Below are 25,093 nucleotides of genomic sequence, written 5' to 3'. Positions count from 1 at the left end.
ATAGTGTGGGGTTTTGGGGCTAATGCAAAGCCTGGAAAACATGGGTGGATTGGGTGACTGTAGTAGTATTAGGATGCTGTTCTCTTCCGTGCATTTCTGTTTGCTAATTCTGGTATGGTTGGTTAGGCTTTTGGCTGTACTACCTTTAACACTGCTTTAATTTAAATTGTCTTTCCTTGTGATATATAGCTATTACTTTGATTTTTGTGTATGTTCAGCTGTTAACTCTGTTAACCCAGAATAACTACAAACTGTTTACAACAAGATTTTTCATCTAGATCTCCTGTTTTCTCCAAGACTAAGCTGTTTGTATCTGTTCTTTCTTAAAGATTTAATAAGATGTAAACAGTAGCGTTTGCATGGACCAAAACAAAAGAGGAAGCAGGTATATTTCAGCTGCTAAGAACAGCTGTTTTGGAAGTAATAACTCTTTATTTTTCCTATAATGGATGTAACTCTCGGTATGTTGCAGATGATAGAAAAGCTAACACTTGCTGTACTGCAAATGAAATAGCTTGAAACAGAGTAGGGCTTGTGCAGGCTGGGGAATGGGATGTGACCAGGGCAAATTGGTTTCCAGTGACAGATTTTGACTGATCCTGTTGTTAGCAATACTGCAGTTGTACTTAGGCTGTGCTCTTGTGCAGAAAGCAGTGAGGAAGAAATAGTGAAGTACGATTTTAAAAAATAACTTCTAAGCTTTTTTTATTTCATTTTTACACCAGTTTGGCACCCAACTATTAGAGTTGCTTTTGTACAGCTTTAACGATATAAACGTGACTTACTACAGCTTGTATAAATTCAGGGGAATAAATCAATAGCGAATCTCACTTCTCTATCTTGGTAAACTGTTTGGCTGGCATGAGTCGTTTGGTTGTGTTTAAAGAGTTATCTTTTGCCTGGTAAAGGGCAAGTAAAAGGTGGATGGTGTACAAAGGTGGTTTATAATTGTTGTTTGCTAATCTGAAGTTGAGCAAATGTAACTGCCAGCAGCCAAAGGTCAGAATTAAAATCTCCTAAAGCATATGCTTATAGGGCCCCTACCCTTCACTCATGATTTGAGAAAGCTTTCTGCAGACATGTTCTGGGTCCTATGTGCCCATACGACTCTTTATCAGCACCGTAAATGGCATTACGAGCTCAGCTGTTGCTTTTTTCCTCTCCACATTTACAGAAGTTGAGGGTTGTGGGAGGGTGAGTTATAGCTTGATATAAAAATTAAATTTGTTGGTTTCTGGGCTGCAAATTGTCAGTATTGTATGGTGCTCTATCCCTAGCACAAGAAACAACTGCATTTAAGGCAGCTTTCTGTTGCTTCTGTGCAGTTTAGTTAATGTACACTTTCTGGCTTCAGCGTTAACTATTTTTTTCATTATCTACTATTGTCAGAACGGAAGTGTCTGTGTCTGAATATTAGCAGTGTGATTTTTAAGAACCTATTTTGAATATTTTTTAGGAGGATTTTTTCCATGTGATGCCCGAAGATATGTAACTTGGTCATATCTCAAATGTAAACCGTTCAAGGAGAGTATATGCACAAGAGGAGGAAATCTTGCTTAAGCCTCTGGCGTGGGCAAGTTCATTGACCTCTGGCTCTCATCTGAAGTGTAACCTGCTAAGGAGGTGCTTAGTGCTGATGGACGGGGGAGAAAAATAGAAGCAAAACTGAAAAACAGCCTTGGTGACGTGAAATTCAAATTGACTGCCGTTTCAGTTCCACAGGTGCAGTAACCTTTGAAAACCACTGGAAACAAGGGTGTTCAAAACTGCTGTCTTGGTATAGCTTTAGCACAGGAGTTGTGAAGGTAAGCTGGCAGAGGTTGGGACCACATGGAGTCAGACCAGAACTTCTGAGATGTTTCTGTCTAACAAGGGCTGTTCATAGATTCTTAGAGAGGAAAACAGGGCATATAGTGACAAGGAAGGCTGGAAGAGTATTCTGGGGGATCATCTTTTGACTTTGGCTTTCTGAACGCAAAGATGTGCGCTTACATGTAATGGCTGTGCACGGGTTTCTTCCATGAATGCATTCAGGCTTCTTGTTCTGTGCAGTTCTGTAGACGTAACCCACTCTGCCGTGGGACTCAATGTATGCCTTCTCTGCATTGTTTTCAGGAACTCCTCCCGCTTGTTCTGAGCCCTAGCACTTGTTAGTTCTCCTGTGAGAAGATGCTGAACAGCTCTCTTGTCATTTTAGGAACTTGTCTGAGCTTGAGTCAGTGATGCTTGGTGCAGCTATAGCTAGCTAGTTGACATTGCCTCCTTTTACACAGAAGGCAGCAATTACAAGAGAGTATTTGACACAGAGTCTTTAAGCATTGCTTGCATTGTGTATTTGAATAGAGCATGTGACTTTCAGGCTTAGCACAATGGGGTTTTTGTTTCTTTCCCTTAGAGTAAATTTGAAAAATGTCAAGAAGTCACACCTGGCCTTTGTGGTTTGTGGAACTTGCCAGAGTGGTTTTTGGAGCCCAGAGCAGCCTTGGTTTGTTTTCTTGACAGACTTTAATTTGCTATCTATTACTGCAACAACAGGTATCTGTTTGAACAGGATAGCTTGACAATATTTGAAATTCCATAATAAGTGAATAAAGCACTGTATCAGTAGAATAAGCTGTGCATTAACATCAGGAAAATACATTCACTGACAATTTAGTCAAGAACACACTTGCCCAAGTTATGTTTCTTCTTCTGAGGCCTACCAATGTTTGCCTTTGTCTCTGAAAAGAGTTGGGAGAGAAGAGGGTTCAGCAGCATGAATTTTAAGCATAGACTGTGGTCCTTAAGTGAACTTGATGTGAGATACAGAGCTGATTTAAAAAGTTCCCAATGCTAATTGTACCACTTCAAAGGGTTTACAAGGAGGGGGGAAAAATAAAGGTTGAGTCCTAATTAGCTGTTCCCTACTTTTGAAAATGGAACTGCCGTAGAATACAAAACCATAAGGACCAGGGACTTGGACTCTTACAGACCTGGTGCATCATAACAGAATGCTCACAAGTTTTCTTTGTTCCTCTTCAGGGAATTAGGAACCAAATTTGGCTGTTGGTTCTTAAAAATCTTGTTCCGCTCTTAGATCTGTTCAGCTGAAGACGAAGAAAAGGTTATTTCTTAGCAAATAGCACAAACTTCCAAACAGATGCTTTTCATATTAAGTAAGGGCACAATATATGCTTTTCCTCTTCTTCCAGCAGTTCCCAGAGGATGGGACTTGAGCAGTTTTTGGCTCCTGGTTTTGTTTTTTCCACTAGCAAATGCCTAGTGCAGTGACTCCAGAAGGTCAGTTCTGCAGAACTCAAGAGTTCATTCTTTGTCCAAGTCCAACCTCCTTGTACTTAATCCAGAGTTCATTCAGATACACACATCCTGTGGATAAATTCTACCAAGGCTGGGTAGCTTTAAAGAATAGGAAAGCCACCTATTGTGAGAATTTTCTTTAAGAACAGCCTGTGCATGTGTTGTCTGTGCCTTGACTCAAGGCCATCGTTTGATACTAGGAGATTAAAAAAGTCTTGAGTGACATGGAAAATGAAAGCCATTGAAGTAGCTGAACCCATTAGTAGGTTTGCCAGAGAATGTAGCTTCATTCGTCTTGGCTTGTTCTCCACCAACTTGGTGTGTAGCAACTTTTTCTCCCTGCCTCTATTAAAAGCTTGGTAAGTTCCTGGTGTGCTTGTGCTGTAATGAAAAAAGGATTGTCTCTGCAGCCACTTTGTAGAAGTCTCTGAAAAAACTCTCTGCTTTTGTCAGGCAAACTTGTTTGGTATTTTATTCCAGATGTACCATTCATTCTGAAGCAAAGCAAAAAATGCCATCTCCGATATATGGAGAGTTTTATTATAGTATTAGAATGGAGCACGATCAATTTACAGCTCTCAGAGTCTGCTTATTACTTGGGAACAGATCCAGAAAAGTCCTACCTCAAGCCGTATCAAAATGGATTGCGGACTGAGTGGAATGTAAGTTAGATTCTTTTCTTGTTGATATTAGGGCTCGAGTTCCTTTGGGTTCTGATGTTAGAGATTAGCAAGGGCTGTATGATTTCATGTATGCTTACTTTAAATAGATGTTCCACTAGGGAAGCTTGTTTGTTGATTATTATGTAGTATGAATCCTATTTCTTGCTGCTAATCCACGTGAGGAAAATACTCCAAAGTGCTTCTAACTTACAGGCTAAAATGCACAGATAAATTTGCTGTGTGCTAGCCGGGCTGCAGTGCCTACGCATGTTTTTGTCATGTGATAAATGTGAAAGAACGTAGTAAGACGTGCAGTGAGAGTTGCCTGAAGTTGCTTTGCCTCACGCATGGTGTAAGCTAAGAATATGTCTAACATTAGTATGACATAGACACGTTATATGTGTCTACCATTAAGTTCAGCAGATGGATGACAGCCTGACTGAAATCCATCACAAATAATTTTGTGGGATCATTTGAATCTTTGCGACTTCTCTCTCCTTCCTGCAACGATCTTCCATCAGGATGTCCAAATGGCTCTGCCTGTAAGGCTTTTGGAGTGAGGAGCATGGGGACATTGAAAGCTGCTGATCAGTTTTAGTCAAAGATTTGTTTTTGTGGGGGTTGTATGGACAAAAGCTATTTTATTGCTATTAATTTTTAAAGAAATTCTCAAAGTCTGTAGATCTGAACTCTTTACAGGGACTTAAAGGAAGAGGCCAAGGAAAAAGCCAGTCTGTTCAAAGGGAATTACAAGCTGATGTTCCTTAAAGCAAGATGTTTGGGGGGGGAAATGCTGTGTAGTGCTTGCTATATTGTTTGAATTTTCATTACAGCTTTGGTATTTGTAAAAATCGTTCTCAATATAATTTTACATTTTTTCTAAGTAGCATGTATTTACTGTATCTACTTTTGTTGCTTTAATTCGTTAGTGACTGGGGCATCTCATGCTTTACTGTGTTGCAGTTGAATCTACTCAACTAGAGCTATATTTAAGGGATACATTTTTCTAAATCTTCTTGGAATTTGATGGACAAAAGGTTAACAGATGCAAGAACTTAGCCCCTATTTTGGTCCACTTTGTGGTGTCTTTTTTTAAAAAAAAAAAACAGTTTTAGGGTTGATTTCTTTTTGTAAACTTCAGGAAAAAAGAAATGCATTGTTAACAGAAATTTTTTAATACTTCTTTTAGAACAGTCTCAGAAGGGTTTGCCAAATCTATGCATACATTGTTGCAGTGCAGCATGATCTATCCAGCAAAAAATGCAGCAATCCTGACCATTAGGTTATCTGCCTGTTATAAGAACCCCTGCCCCCCATGCCTGATGGGTGGAAATGAAGCTTCTTAAATGCAGAGAAAATTATTACAGATGATCTATGTCTTCAAAATCAGGTTTTTTACTTATGACACTTGCATGTGTATTGCTGTGGATGTGTTTAAGTTTAAACCAGGTATTCAGAAGGGCGTATGGTTTTTCTTGTAATGCATGAAGGTAAAATAAGAGCAGTCTGCGTCTCTTGTGGATCACGGCTGCCTTAAATCTCAATGGGATGTTTTCATGACTGAAAAAATCAAAGACCCCATCAGCAAAAATGTTTCCTTTTTCTTTTAATTCAGCTTTTCATTTCAATATTCATACTTTAGCACTGTCTCGTGTGCCAAAAAAAGAATTGTCATCAAATACAGTCGTTAAGTCTTGAAGTATTGTTCTTGGTCCAAAGGATAGTGCCAGCCAAGGATGTTTGTATTGTTTCAGTGGTCAAATAAATCCTGTGTTCTCTGGAAGTCTTTAATCTATTGATCTATCAAGTGTTATTTTCAGAAATAGGTAAAAAAAAAAAATAATAATGCAAGTGTTTGATGAATTTGGTGTCAGCTGTGAACTGAAGTATCCAGGGCTCCTTGATACAGGAGTCAATATGAACAAGCATTTATGCTATTAAGGGGGCTCAGTAAGGGTTGCTGTTGTCAATCCTACTGAAGCATAAGACGTTGCAGAAGCCTTTGTCCACATTCATAGGAATGAAAGTAGGGCTAGCAGATCTTGTGATTTTGTAGAGAATGATGAATTTGTTGCTTTAGTATTTGCAGAAGGATCTGCCTTTGTGTTTGTTAGCACACAGAGTTGTTTGAAAGCCTCCCTTTCACATCAGGGTTTGACACAAAAGCTAATTCATCTAGAGGCTGCTAATCTGTATCTTCATTAATTTACCTTTAGAGATCATCTAAGCTGGTCCTTCTAATGGAAGTGCTGCAACCCTTCACCTGCCAGGAGTGGCATTTTAATGGACCTGCTGCTGCTGCTGCTAGGTTTTTACAGCTACCACTGCTGTTTTCTCCAGAAATTAAATCTAATCCTGTGTGTTTTATACTTCCTTAGCCCTTGTTCCACTTTCATTACTGGAAAGCACTGTCCTTCTACTTTTTGCACAGTCTTCCATACCTTTCTGGACCTGCAAGAGGAGAATTCAGTAGCTGGTTTCCCAAGGATTTTAGTTTTCATCTGATCAGATAATTTATTTAACAGGCTAAATTCTTTCTCAATAATGCTGTGAGTTCTTATTCTTTAATTACGCTAGCCATGTCAGTAATCTAACTGCAATGGACTTTTTTTCAGTAGTCATTTAAAAACAAAACCAAATAAAACCTGACCAATTCCAAAACCAGAAACGAGCCTTTGGTATATTTTCTTCCAGAAAAGTTTTCCCTCTGAGCAAGGGGATACAAGAATTGTGTGTTCTTAGTGTTTTCATGTTTCTGTTTTGACCTTTCTAATGCATGTCCATATAGACCGTAGCTATTTTGTATTTCGCAGTAATTTAAAATGGATCTGGGTTTTCAGTGTGCCTCTTTATTGAATTTCAGATCATTACGAGCTTCTGACTTCAACTCATGATTAGGCTGATCATCTGATCCCCTCCCCTTCCCTGCCCTTTCCTTTTCCTTTGGCATAATCTGGGCTTGTTTTTCACGATTCTTTCTTGAACAAACTGCCAGCCCTCCTGAACTCCTTTGCCTTTGTAACAAGTGGACATGAGAACTTGCCTTAAGTCTTGGGAGAACTTGAAGCCTCTTTTCTCTTAAAAGGAAAATCTCTGCCTGCTTATGCCATTATTTTTTATGAACACGATGCAAGAAGTTGCCAGACAGCCTGTTCAGTTTCGTTACTTTTGCAGTGCAGATCTGTGTAGTTACTGCTGCAAACCATGTACTTACTATACCTTGAAAGATTTCAGTGGCTTTCTCTTTAAGTAAAGCCTCTCTTAAGTAATTTTTTCCCTTGCTTTGGAGGGCTTACAGTGAGCTCTCACCATTATCATGCCTGGTTCTTCTCCTTTTATTTAGGCTTTCTAAAATTCCACTGCAATCTGGATTTCAGAGCAAAAATTTGCATCTGTGTTATATGAGGCAATTCTTCACTTCCCTCTTTTCCCTGTTTGTCATTTCTCAAAGAAGCCCATACTTGGGTAGCAGAACTCTGTGACTATTTTTAAACTAGCGAAGGGAAGCTTGATAACGTGTATCATGACCAAACATTTCAAGTAAGTGTTAATTATTTCATCAGATGAGTATTTGTTGTTGTGTGAAATCCATGACCACAAAGTTGTAAGTTAATGTAGGACAGTTTTCACATGCCTGGGATATACTCCACAGCATGCTCTTAACTTTAGCAGTTTTGTATCTTAGTGGTATGTTGCTCTTAGTTTCAGAATAAGCCATTTCAAAGAACAGCTGTTTTAAAATGTTTCCTAAAAGCTTCAGGGAAATCAGAAGTGAGTTTCCAAGGCCGTTCTGCATCTTTTGTGTTTGTCTCGGTACCACCGATCTTGCTCTGTCTGAGCCTGTGTGGGAAGTTAGGGAGGGGAGTCCATCTCAGGCTACATGCTGAGGCTGCAGACTCATTGTCTTGCAGCTGTGGTGAGGGGGAGGATTGAAAGTTCTCCATCAGTCTTTCAGTGTCCTTTTCCAGGTTAGGAATAGCAGTTGTCAAGGAAAAAACTAAATAGTCGTTTCTCTTCAGTGAGTTGGTACAGTTTTCTCTTGAATTCTGTAAGCTGAAAAATAAATAGAAATGAGAAGGTAATATTTTCTGTTTTCAAAATGCCAGTTCTGCAAATCTTTGACTTACTGAGCTTCCCACGCAATACATATTTGGAATTTATTAAACTGCTGTATGCGAAGGCTCCCATGCTTAATGCTTCCAGCAGCTTGCGCAAGTGAGGTAGAATGAAAGTTCAAAATAATGTCAGCATGTGAAATGTTAATGAGTAAAAGCATGGTAAGATGCTTTAAATATTCCCAGGAACTTAATTTTCATCATCTGTTTAATGCAGCAACTGCATGGTTTTTTACAAACTGTTTGCTTGCTCTTTCAGGCTGAAGGTTTTGGAACGGATGCTGGAAGATGTTAGCTGTGGATACTGGGATTGTGGAGGAGTGGTTATCGGAGTTCAAGGTAATACACTGTAAGATATTTAGCCACTAGTATCTGAACTGCTGCTGGAGCAGTATGCACCAGTGCCTGATTGCTGCAGAAAATAAAGACACCCACTAACCTTGGATTTTGCTGAGGCAATCTGATGTATACAAACGTCTGTTGGAAAGATTTTTTTTTTCCCTTGTCCTTTTTTGGGATGACATACTTCCTGATACAGAGCAGTGAAAATAATTGTGAGCTGTGGAAAAAATTAAGAACTACAAGCTATAAAGTTGTACCCCAAACCAATTTTTTTCCTGTGTGGTTTACCTTTTTATGGACTGTATGGAGTAATTAACACCTATTGTCTCTGGAGTGCCTTCTTTAAGTTTTATCATTACAAATTCAATAGTGTGATAGTTGCTGTTCATTTGTTGAACTTGCTGCACTACTGATACATCCTGTAGTTTTGATCACTGTAATTTTTTCCATTCAAAGAACTCATTTACGATCAGATATCCAGGTCTATTCCGTGCAGGTTGCATTCCTCTGCTGTCACACTGTCAGTATGTTAGATCAGGTCTGGCTCTAAGTGGGGCAAAACCTATGGAAGAGAATATCTCAAAGCAGAGAGCAGGCATCACCTGTCATCTCTGCCTACCTTTGCCATGGGAAAAACACTTGGGTACATGAGTATTTTATTGATTGATTTATTTATTTCATTGTTGATTATTTATAGAGTTTTTGCTCTAGCAACAATAAAGACAACTTTGAAGAAAGGAACTATTGTTTTACTACTTCCTCATGCATAACTTGATTGGGCCACTATCTGGTAACTGCAAATGCAGATAGATAAGCTGGCTCCAAGGAAGCCAGAGCTGCTTTATTTTCTGTTGTTATGAAGCCACAATCTTCTGTTACTTAGGAAGAAACTTGATATCAGCATGTAAATGTTGCTTATGTGGTTTGAAGACATGTTGCAAATTAAAACGCCATCTCTCTTACACCCTTCTGAATTCACTATTTTCTGTCTTGAAATGTGGTAAATTTTTTTGGGGCACAGTCAATGGCCCCAACCTTTAAAAGAGGATGAGCCATACAGCACTGTTTTATTAAGTTGTACTCTCAGCCTTAATGTTAGGACGCTGTCCTGCAAACACCCAAAAAGTTTAACATTGATTGAATACCTTTGAAAACTTCATTGATAAAAATAAAAGCTTAAGATTGTAACCCTAGCATACCTAAACCCTTGTGATCATGGTCAAACTGTGTTCTTGAAACACCTTGACTGGAAGATTCAGTTGCTATGTGTATATCTGTAAGATACTGATACTGAAGACACTAAGTATGTTGTGTAGCTGTAGGGGAAAATGTACCTTTGTTATGGATCCATGTAGATTATAGACCAACCTTATTTCTCTCTTAGTGTTTGTCTCAGGAACTTTTTGGTTGTGTCAAGCTACTGTTGAAATGTATCGTGAGTCCTCAGCATTCTGTTCAATGGTCTTGTTACTGAATAACTGGAAGTTTTTATACACCAGAATTGAAAGTTATGCATAAAAAACCTAAACCCCAGAAATTCTGTTAGTTGTCATTTGTGAAAATTCTGGTAGCCTGCTGGATTTCTTTCCAAACTTTGATACTGGCCTTCTGTTCCATTCTTTGTTTCTCCTGATATTTGTAGTGTTTGGGATGAGACATGCGTTGTGGTCCGGTTGATGCGAGTATGGACAGGGACTTACTTTACCATAGGTTTTATTTTTTCCTGATCTGCTTACATACTCTAGGAATCACTTTTTGTTTTCCTATCTGTGTAATGGAGTACAATCTCCTCTGAAAGACTGCAGTGAAGTTAGAGCTATGAATAGTAAGTTTAAATGTACAGCTTCCAGAGAGTTGTTAAAGAGATTAGACTTTGAATCTCTGCTACCAGAAATCCTGCTTATGTTAAAGAAGAGCTATTCTTGCCAACCTGAATTTGTGTTCTTTCAGGTAGTAATGTATCCTGTAATATTAATTCACTGTCTGTGTACTGTCATTAAGTGTGGGTCTGCAAACTGCAAAGTTTCCCAGTATTTAAATTTCATAGTGGGTATGTGTTGTCACTGACACTAGCAAAAAGAGTGGGAAGTGAATTGTGATTTTTTTTTTCCTGGCTTCATCAGTATATTATGTATTTTCAATGACATTGCACTTCTGAAACTCTCATTTTTTATCTATTTCCATTCCGATGTCATTAGTTTCTCAATGAAACTGTCTGCAAAATGAAAAAACGTGGTGTCTTCTGGCAACTCTGCTGTCATGAAAAAATGATGTTTTCTATTGTTTGGATTTCCTTATGAAACAGAATCTAGTTTACTGTAAACTCTGATGAATAGTAACTTGTAATGGAAAATTGTTGAAATAGCTGTTACATTTTAATGATAAAAATTGCTTTTTTCTAGTAGTTATAATATACTTTTTTTTTTTTGCAGACCCTGCCAGAAGCATCCATATCCAGCTATGCGACAAACTTGAAAGACAAGACTGCTCTGATCTCATCTCTTTACAAAGTAATTCAGGAGCCACAGAGTGAAGTGAGTATATCAGGTCTTGCTCACACGAAGTGTTTCGTAGAATGCCAGCAAAGTAAATATTGCATGCTGGTTAACTATGTTCTAACTATGTGAAATAGTTAATTCTCACTATGTGAACTTCATGAAGAGTCTTCATCAATATGTTTTCCTTTTAATGTTATTGAGACATGTTCTTAGCAATGACATAATACCATGGAAACAATTCCTAAGTTTTGCAAACTACTGATCATAACTAAGCTTGTGGATCATACTCAGGGTGTTCAGGACCTGTGTATAGAACTGAGAAATAAATTTAGGAATTGAAAAGATGTTTGAGACTGACTGAATTATTTTTGCATTTCAAAATAATTTGAGTGTGAATCTATAGCTATCAAGCTATCAGAAGCTTGTCTTTTATAAGCCAAGAGACCAATGTTAGATAGGTTTGCATTCCTTTTATGTAATTGCTTGTGTCTTACAGCTTTTTTGCCATCACTTCGGCAAATGTACGTCCACTGTATAAATACATATATTTACAAGCATTTAAAACAACAATCTGCCAATTCCTAAAAAATTTTGGGGTGGAAAGGGGCAGGTTTGCTCTGTATCTGTGTAAGGAATGGTTCATATACTGTGCCTGCACTTATTTTGCAGTGCCTAAGTGAGATCAAAACATGCTGAGCTGGTGCTAGCTGTGTCCTGGTAATTGTATTGTCTCGCTTCCTACTATCCAACATACCTTTGTGTATTTTAAAACTGCACCGAGTCCTTAATTCCTGTTCTGGAAAGACCCAGCATAATGCACCTCTCCAAAGTTTGAGATGATGCCAATAGTGGGCAGAGGGTAAGAGACTTCCTGGTATAGGTACATTTTTAGAGAGTATGCTGATTGAGAAATCCAGGTTGTACAACAGAGAAAACATCTCACTTGACTTTTCTTTGCTGCTCAGGAGGGCATTCTGAGTCATTCCAAATACTGAGTCAAGCTCGTCTGGTCTTCAAAGTGTGTATTAACATGCAACTTAATCTGATGAGTCTCCCTATTGATACTTTTCACGTGTTCTTTGATTTATTACTACTACTGGCTATCACCAGGTTTGCCATTGTATGCATGCAGCAGGGTCGCCAAGGCTGTGAAAATTCTGCTCAAAAAGATTGTTGGGATAATTCCAGGGGCAAGGTATTGAAGATTTTCCTGGTAGTGAAACTTGAAATGGAAAGCCAGTGCTGACATGTACATGTTCTGACTTGAGAGAACACTCCTAAAATCTTTATTTGTACAATTCTCCAGCTACCCGGCACTTTCTGGAAAGTTAATAATGGCTTTATCAGTAGGGGAAATTGTAATTCAATAAAAGGAGAGTCTTCAGTAGATGTTAAAGTTTAAAGGACTCTTAATTGAGCAGATACTCAAAACTCCGATGGCAATTCTTTTTTCTCTTTCTGAAGAGGTTTATATCTTCACAAATTCTGGATTTTTTTGCCTTGTACCTAAAGCACTATTGCTGCTGATAATAGACATTCAGGTCTTTACATCAGGAAATAGAAAGTGTTTGAAGTGCCCAACGTGTCTGGTTGCAGCACTGAAGAAGGAAGGATAAAATTGCTTGAACATTCTTGTGTTCCAGCATGAAAAAAAATCATTCTAGTTTTCATACCCTTTAGAACTGGTTTAGTATAAAACATTATCTTGAAGCAGCAACAACTCATCAGTGTGTTTTGATACTAGGTTTAAGCATGTGGTGGCATTTTAAGGAGGAAAATCTGTTTTTGTACTGATTACGCATTTAAAAGTGCTGATATAAAGCTGTCTCAACTGAGATAATGATGTGAACATGGATACCTGTCATAGGTATTTTTGTGCCTTCTAAAGTTCAAGCACATCACTCTGAACTGGTATTTCATTAAAAGAAGCATGCAAATTGTGTGAAATATGTAAGCTGAAGATGTAAAACACTTCTGCTGATAAAGTTTTCTAGAAGTATCTTTGATAGTCTGCTTTGAAAACTAACTGGTAGTTTAGCTTGATATGCTTTTTTGTCTTCTCTGTAGGTTTTCAAAATTTTTTGAACGAAATTAATAAATCAAATGCAAAACATTATATGCATGTTACTAGCAATAAAGTACGTATTTATATCCCAGTTCTTAAGGATTTTCATTAAGGTATTGCATAATACTTTGCTTTCTGAACTGAAGTGCAGTGGCAATTCTATTATTACAGTATCTTTTTCTTAGTGCAGTCTCTAAAATACTCTTTGGTTTGGATTCCATCATATTCAGGTTGAAACTTCAGGGGACTTTGAGTCACATGTTTCAATTTATTACGATCTTTGACATTCCTGGCCTTGAAATAAACTTAGAGTCTATTTCTAGGAGTCATGTAGATGAACCATTAAGATGTTAAATCTTGGAGGTAAGGAACCAAGGCAGCAAAACTAATCCTTTAGGTATGTTGCATTTGAATCCTGTCTTAGAGATTTGCAATTGGAGAATGTCACATTTCTTGTAATGCTTTTTTTATATACTAGAGCTGCGGTTGATGAAATGAATTCTAAATAGCAGGAATCTCAGATTTCATTTTGTAAAGTTTTTTAATGCAAATCCACTGACTATCATGATTCTTTTTCTAAGAGTAGTACCTCAGATGACAATGTCCTCCTATTTATTGTTTGCAAATGCATGACTTAGAATATTTAACTAAACATCCTTTTTTGCCCCCTCTCTTCCTGACCCCTTTTTAGCGACGTTTTGAGGAATGTAAGGAAGAAATCCTCTAACAGTTCCAAATTTTTGTCTGCAATTTGCTGTGTTTGCAGTCAAAAAGAATTTCTGAGATCGTGCTTTTCATTTTTTTTTGCTTGTTTGAAGTTTCAGTATCCAGTTCAGCTAGCTTTTAAAAGTGCCTGCAAGTGTAGACAATGTTTACCAGTTGATTTAGGAAATCTCTTACTGTCATGACCAAAGTGTAACGTCCATACAGGGACGCATGGTTCACACTATGTTTTGTTCTCTAGCAGAGGTAGGTCATAGCAGAAGAATGAGCATTACATTTAGAAAAGCAGCATAAGTTGATCACTTAATTACTTCAAATATTTAACTGTTCTTGCTCAGTGTACTACTTCCAGTTCAATCTATTACTTCAATTTCTGGAAGCTTAACCAATTTCTTGTCAGCTTAACCAATCTTGTTTAAAAAAAAAAAAAAAAAGGGAAAAAGAGAAAATTACTCTTGAGGCTTCCTAGTTCTGTTCCAAACCTATACATTGAAGTTTCTGGAAGAGTTTAATGAGAGTGGAAAGATTGAAAGTGCAGTGTACTAGGTTGTTGCAATACTTTATGCATGAACGTCTTGCAGCTTTTCTCACTTGCAGAGTAAAATCTTTCAGCATTTTGTGTGTACACTGTGAGAGCTCTAGAACAGCAAGATGTTTTGTTCAGGTACTCTTCATGTATATCATCTGTATTGAGGTTATGGTATGAGATGCAGTGATAATGAGTACCCTCTGTTTATGCCTGTGAGGCTAGAGGAAGTGGGCTAAAAATGAAAGAAAGGAGCTGTTGGAACTACTACTTCTGAGTGGATGGAAGACTACTTCTATCATCTGAAAGCGTCAGAGACAGAAAGTGTGCAAAATGACTTGGGCACCTCCTGCTCTGGTCACTCACTGATAGCTACAGCCTAACATTTATCACCTTAGAGTTTTGACCAAAGGACTGATCAGTTTCTTTCCACATGAATTTGTGGTTTCTATGATGTTTTACTCATTAACAATTGTAACCTAATTATTACTTCAGCTTCTGGAGCCAGTCTGCCATCAGCTCTTCGAGTTCTATCGCAGCGGTGAAGAACAATTGCTGCGATTCACGCTGCAGTTTCTACCGGAACTGATGTGGTGCTACCTTGCTGTCTCAGCCAGCAGAGATCTGCAGAGCAGTGGATGCATAGAGGCCCTTCTCCTAGGAGTTTACAACTTGGTTTGTATTTGCACATATTTTTTCAGGCCTAAAAATATTAGTGTGCTTTTGAGGGAGGATACTATGGAGTATTTAACGGGGAATAAGAAACAGTTTTGTTTCAGAACTGAAAATAAGTGATTATTTCAAATTTGTCTCTTCAAATTGATGTCCCAGTCTGAAATCACCAACATGAACTTAGATTCTTTTATCTTGGTGAATATTTATTTCTGCTCTTTTTGTGGTTTTTGGAAAGTGTGATGAACTCTAATGGCTGAAGGAGCCAAAGAATTCCTTGTTATTTATTTACTTTGTTTTCATTAATTCTTGGTACAGTGATTAAACTTTATGTTCTGCTTGAGAGCTTTTAGAGGCACTGCTTTTGAAGTGGTTGCACGTATTTTCTGTGGTATTCGAACTGTCTTGAATAGAGATTACAAAAAAGTCACTTTCAACAAATTCTTAGGACTTGATTGTTGAACAGTTTGTTCAGTTCTGAGAACATAAAGGTCATCTTTCATTTCTGTAATAACCTTGACATCTTTTTTTTATATTCTCCATGAAGAGTTATTGTTTGATGTTAAAATAGTCCAATGAAAAACAAATTTATGGGGGAACCTTTAAGAGCACCGTACGTTAGTTGTTAAGGGCAAAATGCATTTGGTCTGTGTTAGAGATTTTCCTGAAGCTCCTCTCTAATTTCTACCTTTGGATATGTGAAATTTGTTTCTATGATTAAAAAAAACAAACAAACAAACAAAAAAAACATGAATTTTATTGTGTGGTTTTGGTCAGATCTGCTTCAGAAGTTATTTCTGAAGGTTTTGACTGAGAGTACTTCGGTGCTCTTCTGTAATATGTGGGCACCTTTTTTTTTGCATTACCTATTAGTCTTATGCTAATTAACAGGAGTGAGAAGTTTGCAACACACCTTCGAAGATACTGCCATAGTGGTATCTTCTCAAAGATCTTTGCATCCATATTTCTGTTTTCCTAGGTGGCATATGTTAACTATCTTTGTAAATAAGTGTCAAGGTTGAGCTTTTGCAAATATTTTGATGTCTGCTACTATGTCAAGCCATATGAGGCTGCAATCCTTTTAGAAGTATGGTGTTTCCAAAATGACTTGTAGAGTCATTATTTGATGGGTAAGTAGTTTTCCAAACATAATTGAGTGTTAACCTTCACAACTAGGAAATAGTGTGTAATTAAACATCCGTCTCCCCCCCCCAAAGCAAACAAATGAAGCAACCAAAAAAACAACCAAACAAACAAAAACAAACAAACAAACCAACAACAAACAAACAAACAAAAAAACAACACCATGCTTTAAACTTACTGAGCTTTCCAGATTAAGTTTTTAAGGTGGCCTATCATAGCACGTGCCCTTTGATAAGTCATTTGAATAGTATTCAGAAGCAAGACAAATGTTCTGTGATAGAAAGTAAATAAAGAGATGACTTCTAGCCTGTAACTTGAATTGTTATAGTATCCACTCTCTGTTCTTACAACCATTCATTTTGTTTTCTTTGTCCACTCACCCCACTTCAGCACTTAACATTTTTGAATGTCTGGTTTCTGTAGTACAGTATAACCACTGGTGTCTTCTGACTTTTTCAGGAGATAGTCGATAAAGAGGGACATAGCAAAGTGCTGAGTTTCACGATTCCGTCTTTATCCAAACCTTCAGTATATCATGAAGTAAGTAACACCTACAACACAAACTTGTCACTGATTGTGAAAAGCAGTATGATTTTTGGTGCCTGTTTAAGAATAAAAATGAAAATGATCTTTAACACTTGACCTAGCATGACGTAGTAACATATTTTTTGGTCTTCTGATTACTACTAACTGGCCTCTGAGACCTTTTCAAGTTTTAGTAGTCATAACTCCATAGTATGCATGCTCCAAATATATTTTTACCTGTTCTGAAATCTTGTACCTTATCTATTTAAAAAATGATTTCTTAAATCTAAGACAGCTAGGCAGACAGATAATCTTAAGCCTGTTGGAATTTATGTACAAATATGGTGATGCTGTCCTGTTGTCTGTTTTTTCTTGCATTGTAGCGAGGCTTCAGGTGGATGTATTTTGAATGATCTTTTTTCTTTTAGCCTTCCAGCATTGGCTCCATGGCTCTTACTGAAGGAGCTTTATCCCAGCATGGTTTATCCAGGGTTGTATACAGTGGACCTCATCCTCAGAGGGAGATGTTAACAGCACAGAACAGGTAAAATTGTATAATAGGATTTTGCTTGAGAATCAGTAATGAATCTTAAGGTTTTTTCATATATTCAGAAGGTATAGAGGTGTGTGCTGTGGTTTTTTTGTGTGTTTGTTTTTTTAAATGTAAATATAGATGCAGAAAGACTAGGAGTTCTTCCACATGAAGAGGAAAAACTTGCAGACCCAAGATAATCATTGGTCAATGATTTTATTGAATTACATTGAGTTTGTTCAAATAACTCTTGCAAATTTCTGTGCAAACCTGTTTGTTTGTTTTTTTTTTTTTTCAAAGTAAAAGTGGTAACATACTCTCTGTTTCCTGTAAACTCCAGGTTTGAAGTGTTAACTTTCCTTCTGCTCTGCTACAATGCTGCCTTAAGCTACATGCCTGCAGTTTCTCTTCAGTCATTGTGTCAAATTTGTTCAAGGTAATTTCTGTAGGCTAATTATACTTGAAATGGCATTGCCAACTTGAAATGCGACAAGTTTGAATTCTAAAAAAATAAAAAAATCTTCAGGCTACCAAAAGTTGCTTGTAAACTTGATTTTTTTTTTTTTTTGTAAGTATTTATTGCTGCATTACTTGTGTTTAAGTTACTCTTATCTAACTATGGGTTGAGATGGGAGAAGCAATGACCTGGTTTACATGCAGTGCTGTAAAATGGAGAAAGAAGTCAAATCAAGGAAATTTTTTTTAATTAAAGTAGTTGTAAGTGTTTTAACTAAGTAAAATCAGAAGGGTCTTCTAAAATCTTGGTAAACTTTGCATTACATGCTTACTAAGTATATTTAGCTGTAGTGCAAACTGAAACTTCTTTGAAGTTATAGTAGATCTTGAAACTAGAAATATGCTTATTCTTACAGATATTGGGGGTATTTCCAAAATCTGTTGTTACTTCAAAAACAAAATAAAACCTCAGCTTTTATTGGTGTCCATTTTTCCTCTTTCTTTATTCAAAGAGGAAGTGCTAGTATTGAACATTTCTCTCTCTAGAATTTCCAAAGTGGACATTGTATTAATGAAATTAGAATACTGATGTTAACCCAGAAAACCCAAGAGAAATGCAGAAATCAACTAAGTCTGTCTTCATAAGAAGATTATCTTACTGAGACATACAGTGAAGCAGTTCTGCTGATTTCATTCTAGCCTTTTTACAGGAAGTAACTCAGGACAGAGTAGGGCTTTTTGAAACTGATCAATACTGGCATTAAAGAAATGGCTGTATTAAGAGGGTCTTTTCTGTATCATTGTCATCGTTAACTGATTACGTTGCTACTGTGAGTTCACTGTTTTCCCCCCTAAGTACTTGACTTATCCCTATGCTGTAGCATCTGATAAATGCATAATTATATATATTACTGGCATAAAAACGACCTGGTTAGATGTTTTTTATGTAATGTTAGATGTTTTTGTTATTTTGTTAGATGTTTTTGTTTATGTTAGATGTTTTTTATGCTTTACTTTAAACTGGATGCTAATTTTTCCCTGCCTCCATCCTCCAGGCTTTAGACAATACTGATACGTTTATTACTTCAGTTAAATGTGATAAATTATCTCTGAGCCAAACCATTGATAGAAGTTATGGAATATCTGGAACTAAAGTGTTGCCCATCTTGTATAATAGTAACCTCTACTGGGGGATAAAGAGGAAGAGAATGGATGGGATTTTTTGGGGTGGGTTATTCAACCTAATTAATTTCAGTAACTAGCTCATGGTCTTAAGTCTGTATTGAAGCTGAAGAATTGAAGGTTTCTAAGAATAAACTTGTGCTATGTCCGTGCTATGAAGAAGAAAATACTGATGAATGTCATTAAAGGTAGTTCGAGAAGTCCAGTAGCAGTCAATAAATTGAATATTTAACCACCCCATATCTTTGTTTTTCAAAATCTTTTGTCTACAGAATCTGATGTGGAATTTGGATCTGATCTGTGACTAATTCAAATGCTGACTTCTACTGGATTTTAGATTGGTTTCATGCGCGTGATGCTTCTGGTCTCTGCTTGAAAAATCTGCGTGTAACTTTGATATTTTATAGAATTACACTTGCTTCTGTCTTTTATAGTTTCTAATAGTTTCTATGATGCTCTATTTCTTTAAATACTGTAAGTTTATTTTTTCTGTTCTGCAGTAAATGCTTTGAATTGAGAATGACTTCTAATGGCTGTTTTTTCCCATGTTCAGCTATGGTATAAATGTAACGTTGTCTGGAGTATCTCTGCTTTGAAGGATTTGAACTCTGCCAGTAGAGGGCATACCCTTCTTCCATAATAAGAAATAGTCCGCTTCAGAACACTGTTGTTGATGAGCGCTTTTCAGGGGTCTTTTGCAGTTAAAAAAATCTACTAAACACTTGACTCGGTAGTGTTCTGTACAAAGGTATTCTACATTATCTACTAATGACAATGCATGATTTCTTTAGAATTTGTGTCTGTGGATATCCTCGCCAACAAGTGAGAAAGTACAAGGGAGTAAACTGCAGGATTCCAGTTTCATCTGAATTCATGGTGCAGATGCTAACAGGGATTTATTATGCCTTGTAAGTGTTCTTGTTTGTTTGCTTTTTTTTTTTTTTAATATGTGTACAAAATAAATAACAGCTTAATTTGTACATTCACTTAGGCAAGCTACCTTTGAAATATTTTATTTTCTAATGGGTAGATGTAACAATGAAGTCTTCAGGAGCAGAACTAGTTCACCAACTAGTTAAATGATAGTACCTGTGTAATAATGGGGAAAGAGGACTGGACTAGCGCTTGGGAGTTATAACTGGTGATGTGAAAAAATGCCCAAAAACCTTTTTCCAAATTTTGTCTGATGTCCAAATTTCTACATGCTTACTTCTGACATCAATCTAGTTAAGCAAAAAAGTCTTCTACCATTCTTTCTCTGAAATGCTGAATGCTGTCCACCTTTTTGATAGTCATGTTGATGCATAAAGCTCTCGTATTAATTGAAATAATCAGAGGCTAGTAACACAGAAGTAATCAAAAAACATGGAGCAATATTAAAACCATCCTGTTTGAATTTCAAAATATTTCATGACTGGCTGATCAATAACTAGTTATGTCACTTCTAAACTGCTCAGGGTGGTTAATGGAAAAAAAAACTAGTGTCTCCATACATAATAATTCAGAACAATTTCTCTAAGTAGCAGACTTACTGGTAATAAACACAATTAATTCCACAGTTAATTAATTCCACAATTAATAAACACAGTTAATTCCTCTGAATTGAACCTTCAAGGAATACTATATTCTTGAAGGTCATGATCAAGAAGGTTCATCCATTGATACAGATGCTTATTATTCTGAATATATTTACCTTTGCAGTTATAATGGAGAATGGGATCTGGCTCGTAAAGCTATGGATGACATTTTGTATAGAGCACAGCTAGAACTGTATCCAGAACCTCTGTTGGTAGGTAACATATTTCAACATTTTTAGAGTAGAATTATTAGCCTAATAAGTCCTTCCAGTGAATGTTATGCCAGGAACCTAAATCTCATGCGGTCTATGTGGCTGCGCTTGGTTATTTTATCATCTTCCCTAGGGAATAAGCTATTTTCAGTAGAACACTTCCAAGTCTTGAAAGCTTAATGATAGTGCAGAAGTACTCTGAGGTTCATGTTAAGTAACAGCCACATCTTTAAATTGGAGACTTTGTTTTAAATAGTGACAAGTGTTAAATATAAAATAATTCTAAGAGGTAATTGCAACCAGCATTCTTTATAACCTGTGCAAAATGCTAGCATACTTATTTGACCTTAAACTGGAATTGTACACAGTGATCTACATGGAGTAATAAGAACCATGTGATAGAAGTCTTCTCTAAAATGTTGATCTTTGTGTTAAGAACTTAACTACATATTTCCTCGCTCTAGGTTGCTAATGCAATAAAAGCTTCACTGCCTCAGGGTGCCATGAAATCTAGTAAAGAAGGCACAAGGTGCATTCAGGTTGAAATTACACCTACTTCATCCAGGATATCAAGAAATGCTGTGACTAGTATGTCTATCCGAGGGCATAGATGGAAAAGGCATGGTAAGAAACACATTTTACAATGAATTCTTAACTTTTTACACCTGTTTAAAGTAGTATTGAGGATTTTGCCTTTGCGAATCTTCGTTATTAATTAAGATGTCTTCAGTGAGCTGACACTATACGTTCGTTCCTTTTAAAATGAGATTCTTCCTAGGAACAAACATAATCACATTTTTAAAGTGGGTCTGGAGCAATGCTAAGATTGGCTGTGTACTACATGAAACATGTCATGGTTGAACTTCGGTGCTGTTCTGCTGCTGCTGCTAAGGAAGTGGCAGTTAGGACATTTTTAAACTGGTAAATGGTCTTATTGTAGTTCAGAAAGTATATTCTCTCTTTCCCCAATCCTATTTTTTCCAAACAAACAACTTTTTTTTTAAGGTCTGCTGTACAAAGTTTTTGATTATTTAAAGAGGCTGTTCTCTTCTGAAGGGTAGTGTGTAACACCTGAAGAAAAGCCACAAAAACTCATCTGTCTTACATTATTCAAATAAAAATGAGATTTAAGGGTAGAGGGATAAATTACTATTTTTTTGGACAAACTAGTATGAGGGCTTCCCCAAAGTGATGCACACTTCTGTGCTGAGAAGTAGAAAAAAATGGTGCTGAGTATACTGCCAAAGGACAAACATTGTATTCCACTTCTTCTACCAGTTTCAGCTGAGAGAAGAGCTGCTGGACCAGTGATCAAACCTTCAGATTGCTTCCTGTGCTGGGCTTGTAATTATGATGAAAAGCTAAGGGAGTGAGTGTAGATAATGCCTTTTTAATAGGTTCAATAAAGATTTTGAAGCAGTATCAGAGTGAATTCTGTATAATATGTACTGTATGAACTTTTGTAGTAGTTAGGCAGTTCAGTTAGAAAAATATTGCAGAGTTCTGTATCATAAAAGAACCTAGGAGTATTTGAGGTAAGTGTTGGAAATTATTTATAAATATACTGGTAGAAGATGACTTTAAAATAGTGACAGCTTTCTGAGCTGTTGGTATTAGTGGTAACAATAGTGTAATCTTTTGGAGGGGAGGAAGGAAGTTAAAATAATTGAAGTTCTTTTCATTTAAAGGAAATAAAAGTATTTCATTTATAAACTGTTTAAAACTGTCAGGTAAAGGTAAGGAATAAAGCATTAGCATCTTTCCCTGGACTACACACATAGCACGCCATTACTGAAATCTGAAGATTGCTAAGGAACATTTTAGCCTTTACTGTTTGTTTTCTTTATTCAGGCTTACCTTTTTTAAGAAGGGAATATTGACCAGGACTCAGAAAACTGATAGCTTAGCTTTTAAACTCATATATGCCCTCTGAAGCTTGGCAGTTTCGCTAGCTATTATTTTTGAGTGGTTCTGATGTTTGTACAAAGTGGATGGGAACACAGATCAGGGATATTGAGTGTTCGCTCATTCAAAGGAATTGAAAGTGTATTAAAATAAACATTCCCTTGCTCCTGTATTTACAGAAACAATGAAATACAAAAACCACTACACAATTTGCTCTGGAACCATCCTGATGTAAATCTATTTTTTTCAGCACCTACAAGAATCTGGAAGCTTTTACAAATACTGCCTTCTTACAGGGGTGATACTTGGGTGAAGTTCAAGAACCTGTGGGTGGGACGAGTGTGCACTGCAGCAGATAACAGATGAAAGAGAAATAACAGTAGGATTCATAGAAATGTAGGGGAAATGCAGTGTTTTGTGGAGTTTTCATATAAAGCAGGACAATTTGAGATAAACAGTGATAATCTAGCTAGTATGACTGAAGCAAGTCAATATTTAGGGATAAGGATTGGAGGATCTAAGTAACAAGCACTTGTCAACATTTTATTTGGGTTATCAGAAAAACTTTAAGTTTGTCTCAGTGGTACAGGATTTGATGAAGAAGAAAATCAGTTATACTGATGGCGGGCAGGGACAAAAACGTGTGTAGCAAATTTGGCAATAGCTATAAATTTGAAAGCTGTGTAAACATTAGACTAGTTTAAAGGCAAAAGATGAATGTACAGTATTTTTGACTTACCAATTATTTTGATTTAAGTGGCATACGTTCCAAGCATGTAGTACTTCAGTTAGCCTAGTCAAAAATTTCATTACAAAATGCTGAAAAATAAATTGCGTATAACTGGAAAAGAAGTCTTTTAAAGTCAGAATAAATATTCTCTGGATTTCAAAACTCCTAATAAAATTCAGTGCTTCCCAACCCTTGATAAGAGAAAGATGTGGAACAGATCCTTAGGGTGGGCATAAAGAATGATGATGCTTATGCTTACAGATGGGTGCTTGAATTAAAATGAGTACTGGAGTTGTTAGTTATAGGATAACAAACCTTGTACCTCTTGACCACTATTCTCTCTTCCACAGTGACAAAGAAAAATATATTCGGGGATTTAATTTTTGTGCTTCAATATGTAATGAATTATACAATGGACGATACAGCTAGATGTAATATGATCTTGCACATTATGTGGACAAGACTTTATAAAGCAAAACATCCTTTGGAGGAGTGAGAGCAGTAATTTTCAATCATTGTCTTTTTGTGTAAAGTAAAATAAATATAAAAAAAAAAAAGCACCTGATCATATTTCCAGTTGAGAAGCACATAGTTTTTTAAAAACTAGAAAAAAAATCAATGTAATACCAAAAATTTAAGGCACTAGTTCTTGCTAGCCTGTGTTAGAACTCTAGATTGAAGTCTGTTTTGCAAACAGGTCAACTTAATGGTTTTTTTGAATCAAGCTGGTATTGCCAATTCGGACTTCTGACAGAGGTACTAAATGTAAAGGTAATTTGCAAAATGGATCTGCCTACTCACAAATTAATAGGATTTATAGACTTCATTGATATTAGCCATCCCTTAACAATGAATTACTTAATCCTATGGAATTGGATTGCCCCTAAATTTGTAAAGCTTGAAAAAGAGGACTTGATCTAGCATTACTTTTTCATGCATTAGTGTGTGTGTTTTAAAAAACAAATCCTGAGTGGCATTTATGTTTCCATTCAAATGTAGAGGAAAAACAGAAAAATCATAGAGTTCATAAGATACACAAACATTTGAATGAGTGGTTGTTTGTGAAAGCTAGGGCAAAAATATTAAGCAAACATCAGCAACACTTTCCTTGGTAATATAAAATATGTCAAACCATAAAAGGGCTGTTGGGGGAAAAAACTTCTGTGCAGGTAAGACAAATACCCTGATGTAACAGACTAAGTAAGAATCACTGAGCAGATGCTAGTAAGATGTATAACAAACAAAGATATTGACTAGACAATAAAGACTAGAATTGACTTTCAGGTAGTGTACAAAGAAACATTGAGTCATTGAATCTCTGCAGAGAGAATTTTCCTACTTTTTTTTTTTTTGGGGGGGGGGGAGAGATCTGGAATGTATGTTAATTTGGAGTTATACGCTTGATAATAATTCAAAATGCTGACATTGTTGTGCAGGAAATGCAGCTTGAGCTTCTGGTGGTTAAAACTGAATTACAATCCAAATGGGCAGTTTGTTTGTGCAATCTGATGGAGGCAATTGTAATAATAAGGTAGACTATGATTGAAATTTTTTAAGTTAGTCCTTAGCAGCTGGTAATCATTAAATGCATTTATCAAGGTTGGTTGTACTAGTCCTAGCATTCAGAAACAACTCCAAATGTATTTTTCTCCAAATGCTACAGCATATTTATATTGCCTTTCAAACTGGCATAATTATTTAATCTGTACAAAATTCAGCCATTTCTTTTTCTCTTTTGCTACATTGCCTTGTGCACTGGGTATTAATATCTCTTTCTCAAAGCATAGACCCACAGAATTGTCCAGCTTGAAGCAGTATTATCTTCAAAACCAAATACTATGAAGCTGAAGGTTTGTTCTAGGTGTTCTTAAAAATTTTAAGATATAAGGATGGGGTGCTACTACAAGGGACCTGGATTGTGGAGCCTTATT

The 25,093-nt window shown here is 36.6% G+C and overlaps 1 protein-coding gene across 8 annotated transcripts in view; it reads left to right on the top strand.

The window, feature by feature from the left end:
* Positions 1 to 25,093, top strand: part of HYCC1 (hyccin PI4KA lipid kinase complex subunit 1) — a 42,502-nt gene that overhangs the window by 10,240 nt on the left and 7,169 nt on the right. For 6 of the 8 annotated variants that reach the window (XM_084508402.1, XM_084508404.1, XM_084508407.1 and 3 more), the window contains exons 2-10: positions 8,334 to 8,413; positions 10,849 to 10,950; positions 14,724 to 14,903; positions 16,503 to 16,583; positions 16,997 to 17,112; positions 17,441 to 17,536; positions 19,530 to 19,646; positions 20,440 to 20,527; positions 20,992 to 21,151. In XM_084508402.1, coding sequence (XP_084364528.1) covers positions 8,363 to 8,413; positions 10,849 to 10,950; positions 14,724 to 14,903; positions 16,503 to 16,583; positions 16,997 to 17,112; positions 17,441 to 17,536; positions 19,530 to 19,646; positions 20,440 to 20,527; positions 20,992 to 21,151 — 991 coding nt within the window. In that variant the 5' untranslated portion in view covers positions 8,334 to 8,362. Of the gene's footprint in view, positions 1 to 3,691; positions 3,960 to 8,071; positions 8,237 to 8,333; positions 8,414 to 10,848; positions 10,951 to 14,723; positions 14,904 to 16,502; positions 16,584 to 16,996; positions 17,113 to 17,440; positions 17,537 to 19,529; positions 19,647 to 20,439; positions 20,528 to 20,991; positions 21,152 to 25,093 lie in introns of those variants that run through there. The other 2 variants (XM_084508403.1, XM_084508406.1) reach the window with 2 other exon arrangements.

Source organism: Aythya ferina (genome assembly GCF_964211825.1).
Source record: "Aythya ferina genome assembly, chromosome: 2".
NCBI lineage: Eukaryota > Metazoa > Chordata > Aves > Anseriformes > Anatidae > Aythya > Aythya ferina.
This window is presented reverse-complemented; position numbering and strand designations above follow the sequence as displayed.